At 34.5% G+C, this 18,114-nt stretch overlaps 1 protein-coding gene across 11 annotated transcripts in view; it reads left to right on the forward strand.

Annotated features, from left to right (window-relative positions):
- Positions 1–18,114, forward strand: part of RBM26 (RNA binding motif protein 26) — a 76,977-nt gene that overhangs the window by 28,210 nt on the left and 30,653 nt on the right. For 4 of the 11 annotated variants that reach the window (XR_012671129.1, XM_075138619.1, XM_075138610.1 and 1 more), the window contains exons 13-19: positions 2,114–2,245; positions 3,264–3,335; positions 6,492–6,620; positions 8,845–8,919; positions 9,564–9,734; positions 14,523–14,627; positions 17,157–17,366. Coding sequence is in view for 9 of the 11 variants with exons in the window: in XM_075138619.1 (XP_074994720.1) it covers positions 2,114–2,245; positions 3,264–3,335; positions 6,492–6,620; positions 8,845–8,919; positions 9,564–9,734; positions 14,523–14,627; positions 17,157–17,366 (894 nt within the window). In the remaining 2 variants the exon portion in view is untranslated. Of the gene's footprint in view, positions 1–2,113; positions 2,246–3,263; positions 3,336–6,491; positions 6,621–8,844; positions 8,920–9,563; positions 9,735–14,522; positions 14,628–16,076; positions 16,094–17,156; positions 17,367–18,114 lie in introns of all 11 variants that reach the window. The other 7 variants (XM_075138626.1, XM_075138634.1, XM_075138636.1 and 4 more) reach the window with 4 other exon arrangements.

The raw sequence follows: 18,114 nt of genomic DNA on the forward strand, positions 1-18,114 counted from the left end.
TAGGGCATTTTAGGTAACAGTTTCCTTTCTCTCCTTCTTTTGTAACAAATGTCACGCTTTTTATCTACAAAATGCAGTTTTAACAACACCTCTCTGACTATCTCCCCAGTTATAATCCTTCATATTTCAGTTTGGAATCAAATTTATAAATATCCTTGACGCTTGATCTGAACTAGTGCTACTCAAAATGGTATTTATTTTCTAAGCTTGATTTAAATCTGATCAGCCATAAGAGGGCAGTGGAGTATGTCATTTGCATTCATACAATCATTACCTCTCTTGAGAAGGATAGCTTGAATAGTTATTGGCATCAGCTTGTTTGCTGATTATGCTATCCAGCTTGGAGTATTAACTGTGTATTTCCAAACAAATATCTGATCTGCATATTTGTTATTTTGCAAAACATTAATTTTAAATAGTCTTATGGGCTTTAGGGATGTTACTAGCTTCCCAGCACACCACCTTTGGTAAGTTAACCTTGATGGTCTGAGCATGAATTCCCCTTGGTGTACCAGGTGACAGTATTAAAGGTTCCTGCTTCACAAAGGACAGCCTTTCATCAGGTGTCAGGAAACTATAATTTGAAGTCTGTTATGGGCAATAGAGGGCACACAGTGACAAGAAAAATTTAAACAGGAAATTAAAATTTTAAGTGCAATGCTTTCATCTTCCTCTATCCCAAAATATAACAATTATCAAATTGTTGAGTCAGTAAACAGGTATTTTTAATTCATAAGCCTTTCAGGAGCATGAATATTTCCTTCCCTTTTCATTGAAATTAATATTTGGTATCATATCTACAAGTAGTATGGAAACTCCTTTCTTATAGTACTTCACATACTATAAGTATTTGAATTTTTGTCAAGATTTCTGGTGTATTAATTAATTACAGCTGAATTAATTTCACCTGTATTTATAATGGTTTCTGGCCAGATTTTTTCTGTGTCAGGCACTAAATTTAGACAGGCTTTTGAATTTTTTTCAATGTAAAGTCAGTTGGCTTTTAAGTTGTCCCTTCAGTAGTATCTGGTCTTGCACGATTTCTTGACCACTGCTGTTTCCTCAGCAGGATTACTTTGGAAAATTCTTACTGTGGGAATTCTGAAAGGAGTGGAAGTACTTAGTAAAGATGGTGGGAGTCAAGCATAATAAATCATCAAAGAAAAGGCTTCTGCCAGGAAGCAGAAATAACGTGCTCTCCACATCTGTGGTAAACAAACAAGTACTGGGCATAAAAGGCAGCACAGGAGATTTAGATTAGATATTAAAAAACATTTCCTAATCCTAAAGGATACTGAAACATTTTACCTAGAGAGGTGATAGGACCTCTTTCACTGGAAATCTGGAAGAACTAGATAGATAGATAGTCAGTAATGGCTTAGGTACAGCTGACTTTGCCCTGGAGTGGAGGAATGGATTAGGTGACCTCCCGAGGGTCATAAATATGACAGAAAGCTTGCTTGGAAGTGTATTTTTTTGGTCTTCAGTGTTTAATGTTTTTGTCAAAGAAAAAAAGGCAAGGTGTTAGCTGTCAAGGCATATCCATGGTAGGTTCAAAGATTAGCTGCTCTGTTTTCTTTTTCCTCAGTCCCATGACTGCATGTCTCCATATCCTTCTTTCTTTTTCTATTTTGACCAAGTTAAATACACAGGAGATGAAAAATGACATATCTCTGTAAAAAGCGAGAGTCTTAATAATACAAGTTTGTGTTCTGCCTTTCCATAAGGAAATGGTTGATGATGAAAGATTTGTGAAAAGAATTAGAAGACTGCTTATTACTTTTTGTTCAGTTCTAACAGGTGGAAGTTAAGATAGTCCAAGTAGACATGATTAATAGAAATAGACCAGAGGTGTTCGATCACTTCTGTGAGCTGCAGGTGCAAAATAGATGTTGCTGCTTTATGCACTGCACAAATAGTCAGTATAACATCCTAAATCTCATGAAGTGTGTATTTTTGCCATCAGGTGAAAAAGCTGTTGAATGATAGGAAGGAAGAAGTGTAAATCTAAATGCCGTTGCAGCAATTTCATTGTGTATTAATTGAACTACATATGTAGCAGCCTTTTGTTAATATTATCATGTGCTTTTTTGGGGGTGGGGCGGTGTTACAGGTAATACAACCCTTAGTTCAGCAACCTAGTTTACCGGTAGTGAAACAATCAGTCAAGGAGCGATTAGGTCCGGTACCTGCAAGTAATATTGAACCTGCAGAAGCACAGAGTGCCAATACAGAAGTCACTCAGGTATGTATGATAGTCAAAAAATCAGTTGCACGTTTTTCTTTCTGTAATAGGTTTCATAGTGTATGAATGTATCCATTACACTTACTGATATAGTGCAAGTACACATTTACTACTTATAAATGCATCTAATTTGATTGAGAGTGGTGTTTTGATATTAAAGTTTTCCTCAGTGCAATGATATTTCGCTTTCTTACCCAAGCATGGTACTTAATTTTTAGTATCATAGCTTTTTACTTAGTTTAAAAAAACCCAAAAGACACTGAAAATATTTCAGTAATGTGTTAAATTGCCGTTTTCAGATTTCAAATAAAGTTGGTTTCTATCCAAAGAACTAAAAGGTATCCTTTTTTTAATATTATATCTGTTAAACAGCTAAAACCATTAAAGACCGATGGTCAGCTTCTAAAGTGTTTTCAGTATTTGTACGTCACCCTTAATACAAGGAAGAATGTAACCACAGTACCAATACAAATAATGACAGAATCGGCATGTTACTCCCATGAGAAATAGCCTTTAAATTTTTATTGTGTTAAAAGTATCTCATTATTAGCATTGTGCCACTATTTTAGTTTTACTTCTGAATAGGAAGACCACCACACTTCAGAAAATATTTGTTGTTTAGATTCAAACAACAACTTTCTGCAATTGATGCCTGCAAATACCAGATTATAAAACAGAAAAACTGAAGTGTATTTAAAAGGGCCTGTGTAGATAATCCTCGGCCAGCTAACATGTCATGGACTTCTTGCAAAAAATATGTAGCATAATCTTTGATTCCAAATTTGGCTTTATCTTTGTCTTATCCAGTCTATTTATAAATGTATATTAACTGTAAAATCAAATTCATTTTATCAACTGCTTTAATATTATTTTTCTTGTATTGTTGGTCAAAAGTCTATGGTTTTATTAGTTTAAAAATGTTTTTTCTAAATTCCTAACATTTGGAATTACACAGGAAACAGTAAAATATTCATAAAATAGATTATATTTGAACTATAATTTTGTTTTGTTTTCTTAGAATGTGACTAAACTATCTGTGAAGGATAGACTGGGTTTTGTGTCAAAGCCAGTTACTCCAACAACTGAAAAGGTAAGAGAATGTCTCATAATCTCTTCCTCTCACATTTAGTTTCAGTAGAATTAATTTTATTATAAAACCCCTTGTGTCAATATGAAGTTTGTTTCATAAATATGAGTAAAGTTATTTGTTAAAGATTAGTTTTAGGAAGTATAATATGTCAAAACTCAGCTTAGCAGATGGCTGTATGATTATAAGAAGAATAAAACATGCTAGGACAGAAGCCGCTATTCTGTGGTTTTTGTTTTAATATAGTAGGTTCCATTTATTCAGTCATGAAAATAACTAGATATGTTCCAGGATCCTGAGTTGTTAGAAGAATACTGAAATAAATTTAAAAAATAAATAGATTTTGACACTACGTACGAATCTATAGAAAGCCTTTCTATAAAAATGTATTTGGGCTTTTGTGTCCCTTAAAAGGTGGTGCTGTAAACGTTTACCCTCTTACTTGGTCTTACAATTTGCAGTGCTTGTGAAAAGATAAAAGTGGAAGTTAATCAGTATAGAAAAGACAAAGAGAGGTAAGGTGGGAAAGGTGCATCTGAATGGTGGTTATGAGTTATGTATTTTGACCAGTGGTTGCAATTTTCAGAACGTGAAGTTGTTGATGTGTTTACTTGAGTAGCAAAGTTCATGACACATGTTTCCAGATCTGTTTAGTATCTTAGGGGACAGGCTTCCCCAGTGTTTATAACATTCATTTGAGAAGACTTTTGTTAGAAAGGCAGCAATTTTTACCTGGTAACAAGGTTCCTCTGCCTAGGTATATATCTTTTCTATTGGGAATTGGCTTGATCTGAAATGAATGAAGCATCCACTGCATTTGCCCCCCACCCTCTTACAGTATGGCAGTTAATGCATTTAGTGGAATCTAACAAGTCAAATTCACTCAAAGGTATTATGCTGTACTTAGCATACAAAGGTAACAATACTTAATGTTGATTTGTAATTGTAGAGGATGTCTCTTCAACTCATTTCAAGCCCACCAGTCCACTGAATGCACTGATCTTGGCTTCTTGCCTATATTTTGTTGGTGGTTTGATTAGTTGCATTCTTGTTGCCCTAAATAAGTTGCAGATAAATATCTTACTGTGTATTCCTGAACTACATTTTACATACATACTATATACTTAATTTAGAAATAGGAAGTCTGCTTCAGTTTGAGTGTAAATACTTTTTTTTTCCTCATTCCGAAAGAGTTGAGTTATCCTGAAACACTTTTCTACAAAGAGTAAATGCATACTAAAATGGTTTTCCGCTGTGCTGTCTTATAGTACAGACTGATTGTGATTAGCTGCTGTACAGTTCGATGGACTGGTTGTGAAGCAGCGTTTCCTTTGGCATTTTTAGTAGGGTTCTGAAACTTGGTTTGACCTGTTTTTACCTACTGCTGTCCCTTTACAAGAAAATACCTTGCTTAGTTTGCAGTAAATAATGCTCTATAACCATTAGAAATTAAATTATTGACAGCTGTCAAAAAACATAGATGTTATGTCCTAGATGTTTTTTTGCTTCTGAGTGCAGGGTTTGACAAGAACTTTCCAGTAAGAAAGTAGGTAGCTATGCTTTCCAAAGAGCAGGAGGAAAAGGAGATGAAACAGTCATCATGAGGCCTTTTAAGATCTGTACAGGGACTTGCAAATTGTGAACTTGTGAAGAGATTCACACTGTTCCTTCTCTTGAATAGCATTAAGAGATTTGGAAGACATTAATTTGTTGCTTCTTGCTCTTCTGTATTAGTTGGTGCAGGTACATCTGCTGTGGCATCTCTCCTTATATTAAAAGATGAGGAAGCATGGTTCACTCTGCCATGAAGTCAGTTCAGGGCAAAAGGAGTGTGTTAATATTTTTGTCTTTACTTGGTCCTCTGTTTGTTTGTGATGTAGCCTGTCCTAAAGCTAGTTTGTAATAGGAACTATATGATTGGGATGTGCATACATTAATGTGCTTTAATAAGTAAAAAAAATTCCTTCATCTCCTTTTTAAAGGCCTGCTTAGAGCATTTTATATCACCGTCTGTAATACCCCATATCATGCTTTGATTTTTTTTTTTTCTTTGTTCTCCTCTCTGCACTGCCTACTCTAGAAGATACTTCACTGTGGGAAGAAATAGTGTAAATAGCACAATGAAATGAAAGGCTTTTAATATGAAGCGTTCCTGTTGTAAATTCTTCTGATCTCTTGATCTTTTCTGTCTTTCTAATGTTTCTTGGCTGTCTCTTTTTTTTCTCCTGTTGGTGGGCATTGTGTCTATTTTATGGAGTGCATGGTGACCTGCATGCATCTTTTAATTTTCCACATATATATAAAGTATTTTTAAACTCCTGGAAATTATACCAATTGCATAATTGCTCTGATTTGCTAACAAGGCGGACAAGATCATGCCTATATTATCTCCAGCACTTAGCCATGGGTTTTTCAGTATTAACATGGCCAAAATATCCTTTAAGGAACATGATAAGAAAACAGAATAGTCCAAATCTTCAGGTATTGTGGAGATGTACATAGTATACTTTAAACAGATTGTAAAGCAGACAACTGTGTTCTCAGTAAGTCATGGAAAAATTTTCATACCTCATTACAAATGTAGGAAAGAGAACAGAGAGATATAGGAGTCTCTTCCTTTGCTGTATGATGTTGAAGACTTCCCTGTACTTGAGTTACTTCTTGTTGATTGTGCAAGCTCTACTTTGCACAAACTGCATATGAAAAATAACTATTGTATCTACTTTGGACCTTGGTCTCTAAAATTATGTTGAATTTTTGCTTGTAAAATTCATGGAGCCATGAAAAATTGCATTTTAAACTTCAAAACAAAAAAAGCAAAACTTCCATTATTCTTGGGAAAATCTCAGTCTTCTGTTTCCTTAATTATGCTCAAATACGTAAAATTTTATATATTTGAAACTTGGAAGTACCTATGAAATCTCAACGGAAAGGATTTATAATCTGATGTTTATAATTCTTAGATATCTGATGTGATGCTGCCTCTTCAAAAATTGTTTAACTTCAGCAACTCCAAATATTCAATAACACCAAATTTTTATATTCCGTATCATCAAAACAGAAAAAAGAAAAGACACATATATTTTTAAGCACTCATGTTTTTTTTTTTTAAAAAACTGAAATTCACTGGCAAAAAAATAAAATGATTTCCTCCTATAGGTTTTATCCACTTCTACTGGCTTGACAAAAACTGTGTACAACCCTGCTGCTTTGAAGGCAGCACAGAAATCTTTGCCTGTTGTTTCCACTTCCGTGCTAGACTCTAATGAAGCACAGAAGAAAAAACAGGTAAATTAAATATGCTTCTTTATAAAATGGACCTAGATTGGGAACTTGTGACCACTAGTGATAGTGCACTATGTATATTCATCTCAGGAGCATAGATTAAACTAGTTATAAGATTAAATTCACTATAATGGTTTCTTTTCAAAGAACAAGAAAATTCAGCATTGTTTTTTTATTTTTTCAGTGCATGTTCAGGCAGTGTAAGCAGATTTAAAATTCTGTAGAAGTTCAAAATGTGAAACACTTTTTCCTGGAAGCAGAATTTCCATGTTGAGGCATGAATTGTCCATTTTGAATGAGAAGGGAATATAATATAGTCCTATTCTTCTCTCTTACGCCTTTCTGGAACTTTCTCTGGAACTGGCCTTTATTCTCATTAAACTGGCCTTTATTCTCAGTGTGTTTTGTACTTGTGACCAAAATTGTTTCTTCACTTGAGAGAACTGAGAACTGTATGACTCTGCATTTTATTGTTTCCAAACTATAGTTCTGCATCAATTTTTATTTTTTGCATAGTACTAGGTTTTCTGTGGGGGGGTTTTGATGTTAGAGAGGAAATGCAACAAAAATGCATTTGGCATTGAATAGATCGCTTAGTTGTAGTTTAGCTTGCTTAGAATTTTCAGAAGAGCCCAGTAAAGCTCCTTCTTCAGGTTTATTCTTATCATTTAGAAAAACTAAATATAGGACAATTGTTTATTTTACTGGTTTCAAACCACAAATTAAGAGTTCCATACTAAGTTAGATTCAAACATAAGTACTGAAAGCAGTGTAACCATTAAACAAAGGTTTTAGCCTATTGGTAAACTTCTGTAACTAATGTCTAATATGATTTGAAATAGCAGTTTGTAGCTGCATGTCAGTCATGGCATTGGTCCAGACTTTAAAGAAATCACTTCTAATTTTGGGACTTCATTTCATATTTGTCCCCTAAAACATGTTTTTCGGAATTAGAGCCTTTACCTTTCAAGTTAAGACACTAAGTGCCTGTGAAATGGCAAAAAGCTCATAATAAAATTATTGACTTAGTTTAACAGCTGTAGAGGTTTTTTTGAGAAGACACTGAAGACATGTTAAGTGATTGGCTCTTTTTTCATGTGATCTTGTGCTCTTTCCTTTCTTCAGAGATTTTTATTACAATATACTAGTACTTGTGGAAAAACATGATTTTGTGGGACTCGCTCCCTTCTTTCCTGCTGTCTCCCTAGTTTTTCTTAGCATTCATCCCCTTGTCTTATCTTCCCTTTCCCTTCAGAACAATGATTGCACATTGTATTGCAAAACTAACATTTCATGAGGCAGATTTTGTCAGTATTTGGGAAGCCATACAGAAACCTTATTACTATCTCTTTTTTATGGCTGTTGTGCATTTACACTCTTTGTATAAGGTAATCCACTTACAGTCTGATTCCCAGTTGATTGGTGATCTAGAGGTGCAAAATCATCTTCTGCCTCTTCTTTTATCCCATTAAATATGTTGGTATCAAAGCTCTTAATTGTTTTCTGCAAGTATCCTGCTATCTAAGACTTCTACATTCTGAGAGCAAGAAGCAGTTGCTTTCTCTCAAGCAGCATTAGTCGGAGCTGAGCACAGCAGCTGCTGTGTCTCCTCCTGCTTCTTCTTCTGAGTGCAATATGTCACAAATTTATCAGTTTCAATTAATTTTGAGTTGCCCATTGCAATGTCAAGATTCTGGTTTTAGCAGATTGAGTGGCAGTACTTGTCACTTTCAAGTTACAGTAGTCAGATGCAAGAGAGATAGTTTTCTCTGGGTAACATTTTAATTTTAGAAAATAGAATGTATTTTCTTTTTGCTTGTAAGTGTATTGGAGAATGTGTTTTAATTGATGGACTTGATTTACTTTCAAGATAACTGTCCTTGCACATGTAAACTCTTGTATGTTGTACCTCTTGCGGTAGTGTATTATATTGCCTTTCAGCTTTCAGTGGAGTTCTGTAAGGGATTGCTTTGTACGTAAGTAGTAACAAAGTCTTTCCAGCACAGATCTAACTAAGAAAGATTATTAGATCCTTCACTAATTTGGTGACGCATTGTTTTCCAAACCATAATTTGAAAGATTGCCTATTAGTACCTTGAGTTTCTGTTACTAATTTTTTCCCTGTTATTTTAAGTTACTACTGTATAGTTGTCAGGTATAGTATATTATTCTTCTGGCATTATTTTTCAAAATCTAGAAACTCTTTGTAATTTTTTTATGCTTCTAGGAAGCATTACGACTTCAACAAGATGTGAGAAAAAAGAAGCAAGAAATCTTAGAGAAGCACATTGAAACACAAAAGGTAAAATGTTAGCATTAAAGTCAGCAATTCAGTTGTAAAATCTCAGTTCCCTTCTCTAAAATATTTCAGAATTTGTAAGCATGAGCAACAAAACTGACCTATAAAATAAGCATTCTCTTAGAATGGTATTATCCCATTATTTTGAGTTTAGAGTGTTAATGTAACTGGTCTTGTTAGTTCAATTAAAAAACTACAAGCTTATACAATTTAGGTGCAATTTTAGTTAAAATTACCTAATTTTGGTGCAGCATATGTTTTTTGAGAGAAGTGAAAGCCTGAGATTTCTACTTGACAAGAGCAGGAAAGATTGATGTAGAAAAGTATGCACGTCTGCACTCAGGCTTAGGAGGAGAAAAAGGCCAAAATGTCATTTAAGTTGAATAAAAATTTTGAAATAATTTAAGTATGTTGAGCAAAACTGTCCAAATGAAATGGAAATATCAGATGTTCATTAGTTAATCAGAGATTCAGACAAAGATTTAAATTTAATATAAGCTGTTAATAGCCGTATATGTTGAGTTGAAGATCACAGCAAAAGAAATGCAATATTCTGTTTTTCCATTAGTTGTAATGAGTACTAGAAAACAGATCTGTAATAGTAGTTGCTAAGTAAAAAAGTTGTTTTTTTTTTTTAAATTGGACAGATGCTGATTTCAAAGCTGGAGAAGAATAAAGCCATGAAGTCAGAAGACAAAGCAGAAATCATGAAAACACTGGAAATTTTGACTAATAGCATTACCAAGTTAAAGGATGAGTTAAAAGGTGTATCACCAGGAGGAGGAGCTCCTTTAAAAAGCATGAAAACTAAGACTCAGGTACTGAAGTTTTGGTCAGCTTTTTAATAAGATGAATTCACATGCTTATGTCAGCAGAATAAAAATATGCAGCCACATCAGCAGTATTTAGAACCATACTGGTTTAATTTTGAAGTCATCTTTGAAGTGAGATTGGTTTTGCCCTCTTTTTAAAGGAACTTCGTTAATTTTAAAACCATGCTGTTGTCTAAAGGGTTTATCCACTCATACACAGATATTGCATCATCTGGAAAAAAAAAAAAAATCTTATGATTATTTCTTTTGCCTTATCTGATTTTTTGTGTATAGTCTATTGCTTTCTTAAGTTTTTAATAGAAATTGTGAATATAGTATTTCTTACGCAGAAGTATTATCATTATGCAAAACATATCTTCTGGTCAGGTTTAATACACAAAACAAACTGCTTCATGAAATTAGTTGACTACTGTACTGGTACATAATTTACTGGTGTTTTTTATGTCACTGAAATTTTTCAATATATCAAGCTTTTTAGATTGAAGATTATGCTGGTCAATTTTCCTTTGATCTAGCTATCCATGTTTGGGTTATACCCGTGAGAGGAGTTTCCCTTCTCTGGTGTCATTCTTGTTAGTATATGGCTATAACCAGTTTCCCAACTGCTTAAAGGTGCAATTATATTACCTTTTTAAAATGCAGTATTTTGCTTTTTATAGAAGTATTCGCTCTTAAACAGGTCACTAGGTGATTAAGAATTAAGCAAGACCTTGAGAAATAACATTTTAAGTAATTAATGTTTTCTTTTAAATACATTATAAGCTTTTCTTGCTTTATCAAGTGAGGAATTGCATACTAATAAAAGAGCAGATTTTTGTACAGTGTATTTTCCAGTAGAAGACAAAAAGTTTCGATCTTTTCTTGCTGTTTTGATTCAGTTCTTAAATCTTCAGAATGCTTAGTCTTCTCTTCTAATATTTGGGATTCTGCTTTATAAAGCTGGTGTAACATTACAAGCCAGATTTAATTTAAATGGATTATTAGTTTTCGGTTTGAAACAGCATTTCTACTGCTTTATTTTACATAGAAATATAGGCATTAAAAGTAACTGCAGTGTAAATTACAGTGATGTACAGTTTTGAAAAGAAATATCAAAAAGAAATACTGAAATGACCTGTATGCACTCACTGTAGCTTCTTACATCGCTTGTCAGTCAGGAAGAAGTTGGAGCAGTGTATTTTTATCCTGAAAATGGACATAGATTATAATTTCTGGAAGTCAGTTTATACCTCTAAAACAACTTCAGTTCCAGTGGAATACTCTACTGTGTTTTAGAGGGGGAACTAACGGTAATAATTCCAGAATTCAGACACTGCTATAATAAGATTAAATTCCTCTTTTTTTGGAGATGAGACACGAGATTTTTTTTTTTAATGTTTTTGAAAGAGAGTGGACATTGTTTGGTGAGAAAATGTTTCTGAGAGGTCTGAAGGAAGTTACCTACCTGTAGAGTGAATTTGAACTATAAAAGTCCTAGAAATTGGCAATATTTTCAAAGCTACATTTGATTGTTAAAGCTTCATGTTTTTGAGAAACACTCTTCTGCTGGTGGTGTACAGTGCTTCATAAACTTGAACAGGAAGAGTAGTTTATAATGGTTTTGATCCAAGAATAATGGTTGGTTGTGGGATTCGTCACATGCAAGGGAAAGAATCCAGACCCATAGAAATGAAGAAGCAAGTTGCATCACAGAAACTTGGTAAATTCTTGAGTAGAAAATCATGAATGCAGCATTTTAACCCGTGGCAGTTATTTAACCCTGAGAGTGGCCCAGTAAATTCTTAGAGCGAACAAGAAAACAGTCCAATAACACAAAACTGCTCAAAATGGTTGAGATTGGAAGGGATCTCTGGGGATCGTCTTGTTCCATCACCAGGCGCCACTAAGAAGAGTCTGGATGTCTTCTTTACTCATCCACACTGGGTATTTATGCACATGGATAAGGTCCATGCCCCCACCACCTTCTCATCCTGAAGTCAAACAATCCCAGCTCTGTCAGCCTCTGCACATAATGGTAGATGCACGCTCTGGAACTTGGAGGATGTGATTTTTGAAAATCATCCTGCCTTTCAAGTAGATATCCAGCCCAGGGTCTTCAAACAGGAGGCTTCTTCCAATTGTCTGAAGAAGGCCTGTCTACTTCTTTTACCTGATCAGGCAGTGTGTAGTGCACATCCACTGCAACGTCACCCACATTGGTCTGCTGTCTTAATCCTGACTCAGAAACTTTTGACTGGCTCATCATCTGTATCCAGGCAGAGCTCCATGCATTCATACTGCACTGTCACCTAAAGGGCAACTCCCGCTCCTCGCCATCCTGGCTTGTCCTTCCGTAACAGACTGTACCCATCCACTGCAGCACTCCAGTCGTGTGAGTGTTCCTATGATGTTTCTGTAGTCTCAGTAAGATTGTAGCCCTGTAACTGCACACAGACATCTAATTCCTCCTCTTTGTTTCACACGTCGTCTGTGTTAGCGTACAGGCTCTTCAGGGAGGCACTGATTTCCCAGAAAAGAAATGAGATCTTCCCCTGTGATACTGTTCTGTAGGCCCTCCCTCATTTATGTGGATTGGTATGTGTATCCTTGAGGTGGTCTCTCCCTTCAACCCAGTTTTGTTGATCTTGAGATCTCTTCTGCCCAAATCACCCTTTGCTTGGCAACCTGGTCCACTACTTCCTTGTGTGATTGTTGTTTTTACTTAGTAAAGTGAGGTGATAGGCTAATTTGAATTACAGTTTTCATGGAGTTTTTGAGCTGGTCTTCCATTTCGTTTGTAATATGGAAAGTGAAGAAGCATTTTAAACAAATCCATTTCATAATGGACAAAATATCCAAACTGTAGAAAAGTTGATTTTATTGATCGCTTTCCTCTGAGGGAGATTGTACGTTATCTTGTGAGCATTGTTTTGTTAACATTTGAAAGAGAGAAAACAATCAGTTCCGTGTGACCTTGTGAAAGTCAGGAATTAACAGTTAAAATTTACAACTTTGATAATTTTCTGACTTTGCTCTAGGTTCTCTTGCATTTTCTTAGCGTTTAAAACCTGGACAGCTCAGAAGACCCTGAAAACTTGAAGCATTAGGTAGATGAGGCCTGTGTGGCTTTGCCATTATCTTTACCTATTTTTGTCTGGTTCCAGTTCATGCAGATTACAAAATACTCTTCCCCCTGAGTGTAGAAACCTTTACTGCTTCTTGGTATGTCTTGAAGGAGGTATTTTCTTCTTGAGACCTGGCACAGCTCTTTAAAAGGGAAGTCTTCATTAAGAGCTCTAGAAGTAAACCTCAAAAGTCTAGAGACTTCCTTTACGACACCCATGTCACTGGCTGCTTTGTGAGTTCTAACTGCTGGTCATTATTAAACTTCAGAAGTGGTTGTTTTGCCGTGTCATTGATGTGTTGCAACACAGTGGGATTTGAGAAAAACACTGTTTCCAATTTTGAAAATTTTGAAAACCATTATACAGGAGGTAATGGATTTTTTTCTGTGGTTGCTGTAGATAATCAGAAAATGGGGCTGAAGGGGGTTCAGGTTGAAGTTGCCAGTTGAATAATCCAGCTTTTTTTCCTTTAAAGCTTCCAGGAAAAAACAAAGACACAAAAAACCACTATTTTATCATTCAGTGGTGATACTTGGTTTCCAACTGTCACAACTGCGAAACCTTCATCTCTTGACAACCAGCCTTTGAATACATTACGTGCCGTGGTTTTGAATCAACGGGTGTAAATGTAAAACTATTTCACAATCATCTATAATTTTATCCTTCATTTGTGATGTCACTGGAACATTTGGCTGCTGCTTTTCCCATTAAAAAAAAAAGAAAAAAAAAGAAAATAGAGAGCTTCCCATTTGGAACAGAACTTAAAATAAAATTTTCATGGTCACATAAAGCCCTTTCCTATACCTGTACCCGCATGTGACCTCAGTGGTTGCAATGAGCATGTCTAAATTTGGGTTCAGAGACACCTTTCAGTTTCATATACATTTTTGAACCTTCTGATAATTTTTTTAAGGTACTGTGTGCTGGAAGGCAACTCCGGGTGCATCAGAGACCAACCTTTGTTAGCAGAGGTCTTGTTACTGTGTTTTTTCTACCGTGGTCTGAACAGAACTATCATTTGTGCTTTTTGCATTATGGAATTCTGATAAACTTAGATGCTTTTTCTCATTACTGATTATAGATTTTGTATTCATTCATAATTGTACTGCATTTTTTTTTGTACAATCCCTTTTTATCTCATCATCATTACCATATAATTTTGCATTTTCTATTTTGTGTATCTCTAGTTTAGAAAAAATGCCATTGGCTTTGGCTTTGTGTGGTAGTCTAAAAGCTTTGACATCACCAAGCTCAGAAACATACTACTACACATGGAAGTTTTATCTTTCCAAGAATGCTCCTAAGCTTGTGCTTGGTTTGTTTTTGAAGGTGGAAACCTAGTGTAGTAAGCAGTATACCTGCAAAGTTACAGCTGTGATCTGAATTAATAAGCCACAATTTGGTTAAGTTTAAAATTTCACTACAGCTTCTAGTTTTCAAATTCCCTTTTCTTAGAGTTTCTAGGAACTTGTTTTCCAGATAGAGGTGCTGTGGCAGACTTCTACCTTCCCTGGAGGCTAATGCTGGCCAATCCTTAAGTCACTGTGTATTTTTGAAATAGCCTGCTGATAGGAGCGTAGCCATAGATTCTTGGGTTTTATCGGAAAATTGTTTCCTCAGTATAGAATGTGAACTGTGGAACTAATAATTTACCATAACAATTTCTTAGATGCAGAAGGAGTTACTAGATACTGAACTGGATTTATACAAGAAGATGCAAGCTGGGGAGGAAGTTACTGAATTAAGACGAAAATATACAGAGCTACAGCTGGAAGTATGTTTGTCTCTTCTTTTGTAGCAATTAACTTTTAATCAAATATTTTCATATATGTTTATTGCCTTGTGTATTGTATCATAAACTATTTTTTCCAGAATGCAATATTAAGTGGTGTGTAGGTGGAGGCATTTAGCAATAATATTTTTAAAAATCAGTTTCTGAATTCCACTGAGGTAGAGAAATAGTATTGTCTTTAATTTTGATTGCTAATCTGTTTAAATTCTGTAACTATTTAGATGATGTGATATTTTATAGATTTGTGGTAGTAACACTTCCTTGAGAGCGTGGAGTGTTTTTAAATTGTTGTCTGTAGGTGATGTTGTGTTTGGTACAGAAGAGTTAAAAAAACACTGCTTGATCTTTTATTCTTAAGTGTTACCATCCTCTTAATGGGATTAACCAAAAAGGCTGCAGTGCCAAAAGTAGTATTATTACAGAATTGGTTTCAAGAGAAGGGGGACTTACCAAAAGCAAATACAATGTTTCAAGAAGTGCTCAACGTATAGAAACACGCTTTTTCTTAAAGTACTTGCTTTTAAAAAAATTCAGAAGGCTGTGCAAGATTCTTCATATCTGTGTCTTACTTTAGAAATTCTGAATGCTGTGGGTGTTATTCTGTGTTATATTGCACTGTCTTGCCTATATGATTGTATAATACCTACTTAATTGCATGATAATCTTATCTCTTTTTACTGTTAAGCAGGCTGCTGTGTCGCTTAAATCCCTCTTGTCTTAATGAAGTTTGGTCATGTCTTATGTATAACTACATATGAACACAGTGCACATACGTATGGCTAAGTTGCATTAAAATCTCACTTTAAAACTAAGGTGTTATGGAGCTTTTGTAATTGTGAAAATATGTTTGTTGATAAGCCAAACCAATTGAATAGAGATGACATAAAAGCTTATGTTAACAATATATATTCTGATGGTGAATAATATTTCATAGGTATACTGAAAGCTTATTTATAAATCGTACATTTTAGAAAATATGTGAATTGAATGATCTGTAAAATAGCAGTAGAAAAGTAGGTGCTCATTCAAGATAAAGTTACACTGTAGTTGAGTGTGCTAATCCTACTCCATCTATCATTGAGTCTGTTTGTATTTTGAGTTTGGAAAAAAAAAATGTAGCTCTTTGAGGAAAATAATTTTTGCTAGTAAAATTAATATTCTGAGACCTTTAGCAAATACTGATCAAAGTAGATGGAGAAAAACAGGGTTATTAGTAAAGCATACCAGTATGTTTCAAGGAACAGCATGACATGTGTCCCTTGTATGATTTACAAGAGAGATACGTTTTTTTTCCCTTTGATGTTTGTTTGATTCTTCAGTATTCTTACAAATTCTTTAGAAAATTTTTATTCACATATTGTCTTTGTGGCTTTAACTCCCAAAATATTCATGTGTTGCTTCTGTAGCTCATAACCTGCTGTTCTGTTCCAGGTGGTCCTGATTTTACTGTGAGGGAACTTGATTGTTGAGTCAGCATAATCTTTAACTTCTGGATTATTCATTTAACCATTTAAAAAAGTTTAAAAGAAAAAAACAACAACAACAACAAAAACCCAAACAAACAAAAAAAAAAACCAAGAAAACCAAAAATCCCCACAGGATTCTCTTTACAAAAAGTAAAAAGTGAACTATATACTATTGTAAAATTATCTGAATAATTTAATGAATAAAGCCAAAACAGATTGATCTCCTCATAGGTGATATCACTGTTATGCATTAAAGTAGTGCTTTCAGTGCCTGAGTTGCAAACACTTTAGGATCTATTTGGGTTTAAAAATACTTTTTTTTTTAATTATTATAAACGTTGAAATTAAATCCTTGAAAGTGCTTTTTTGAAACTTAAAATAACTTTTGCGAATTATTTTTTAAATGGTGTCAGAGATCCTGTCATTGGCCTTTTGACTTTTCTTGTAGAGTGCATGCCAGTTCTTTAGAAGGGATACACAGGTATTGTGGGAATGGAAATTAGTGAGTACGTAGAGCCAAATTTTTAGCGAATACTTTGTCTTTGGAGGTGCTCGTTAGAGCCTCTGTTTCAAACCTTACAATTCGGTGGCCAAAAGCTATTATGCTGGATCAATTCTGGCCAGAATAAAAGTCCTGGCTGGACTTTCAGAGGCAAATGAAGAGACAAAGATATAGAGACAAATTAAGTAGTTAGTCACCACATCAAGACAACTTGTTAATGAAATTTCAAATGTTGTACTGCAGTTCCTTTCTCCTATAAGGAATTATCCTCACAGAGAAGAGCTCTTTTGATACCTGTTTTTAATACCTGGTTCTTTTTTCCTATTTCCATCCTATTTTTGATCCGTTAATAATTAACAGTATTAGCTTTCTAATGTTATTAACATGTCACCTTTTGTTATTTTAAGACCTGAAAGCTGCTCTTTCTGAGGCTTGTTTGGGGATGGGTTTTTAGGAAACATCAGAATATGTGTTTGTTAATTTTGTCTAAATATTTAGATTATGAATGTTAATACATCGGTATGTTATGTATAAACATCTTAGGCTGCCAAACGAGGGATTCTTTCTTCAGTTCGTGGTAGAGGGGTTCATGCAAGAGGTCGGGGTGCATCACGTAGCAGAGGTAGAGGAATACGAGGCCGAGGTAGAGGCAGAGGAGTTCCTGTGCATGCAGTTGTGGATCATCGACCTAGGGCATTAGAAATCTCTGCATTTACAGAAAGTGATAGAGAAGATCTTCTTCCTCATTTTGCGGTATGTGGCAGTTTTACTTTTTCTGTTCTTTGGATGACATGCTTCTATTGAATGACTTGTTTTCTCTTGATTCAATTAATCTGGAAATACTATTTAGGAATGAATCTTTAACATGATATACCTGTTCATGGAAAAAGAGGATGCATCAGAAGAAGGTGAAACAAAGAGAAATTAGACCATTGATTCAACTAATTGTAACTGTAACCGCATAGCATTTACAAGGCTTGGTTTTTTTCTTAAAAAGAAAGGAAATTGGGAGTATAAAGTAATGACTTATAATACTTATTTGTTCAGGATATATGTAAAATTGTTACAGATTTTTAGGTATAGAAAGATAAAATAACTGAAGGGATGGTGAGAACAAAGACTGATTCAGTGCCAGACTTTCAATATCTGAAGTTTATTTATCTTTATTGAAGTATCTTAACAAGTGCTTAATGAAAATTTTCACTGAAAATTTTCAGTGCTTTTGCCTAACTTTCTGAATTTAAGAATCAAGATGAGAATTGTGCAACTATATGCAGATCTTGGCAGGGCAGCCAAAGGTTTCTGTCTATTCATCTCTGTAAGATTAAGAAGTCAGAGCTTTTTCTACATAATATTTTTATTCTGTTTTTAGTCTAAAAAATTATAAATTGACGTACATAATTTTTAGCAAATTTTTATGTGCAAATATAATGAGAAATCAACACAAGTTTATAAAAACCCACAACCAAAAAAATGCCACTATTATACTGGGGTTTTTAAG

Source organism: Calonectris borealis, chromosome 1 (assembly GCF_964195595.1).
Source record: "Calonectris borealis chromosome 1, bCalBor7.hap1.2, whole genome shotgun sequence".
In the NCBI taxonomy this organism is placed as follows: Eukaryota; Metazoa; Chordata; class Aves; order Procellariiformes; family Procellariidae; genus Calonectris; species Calonectris borealis.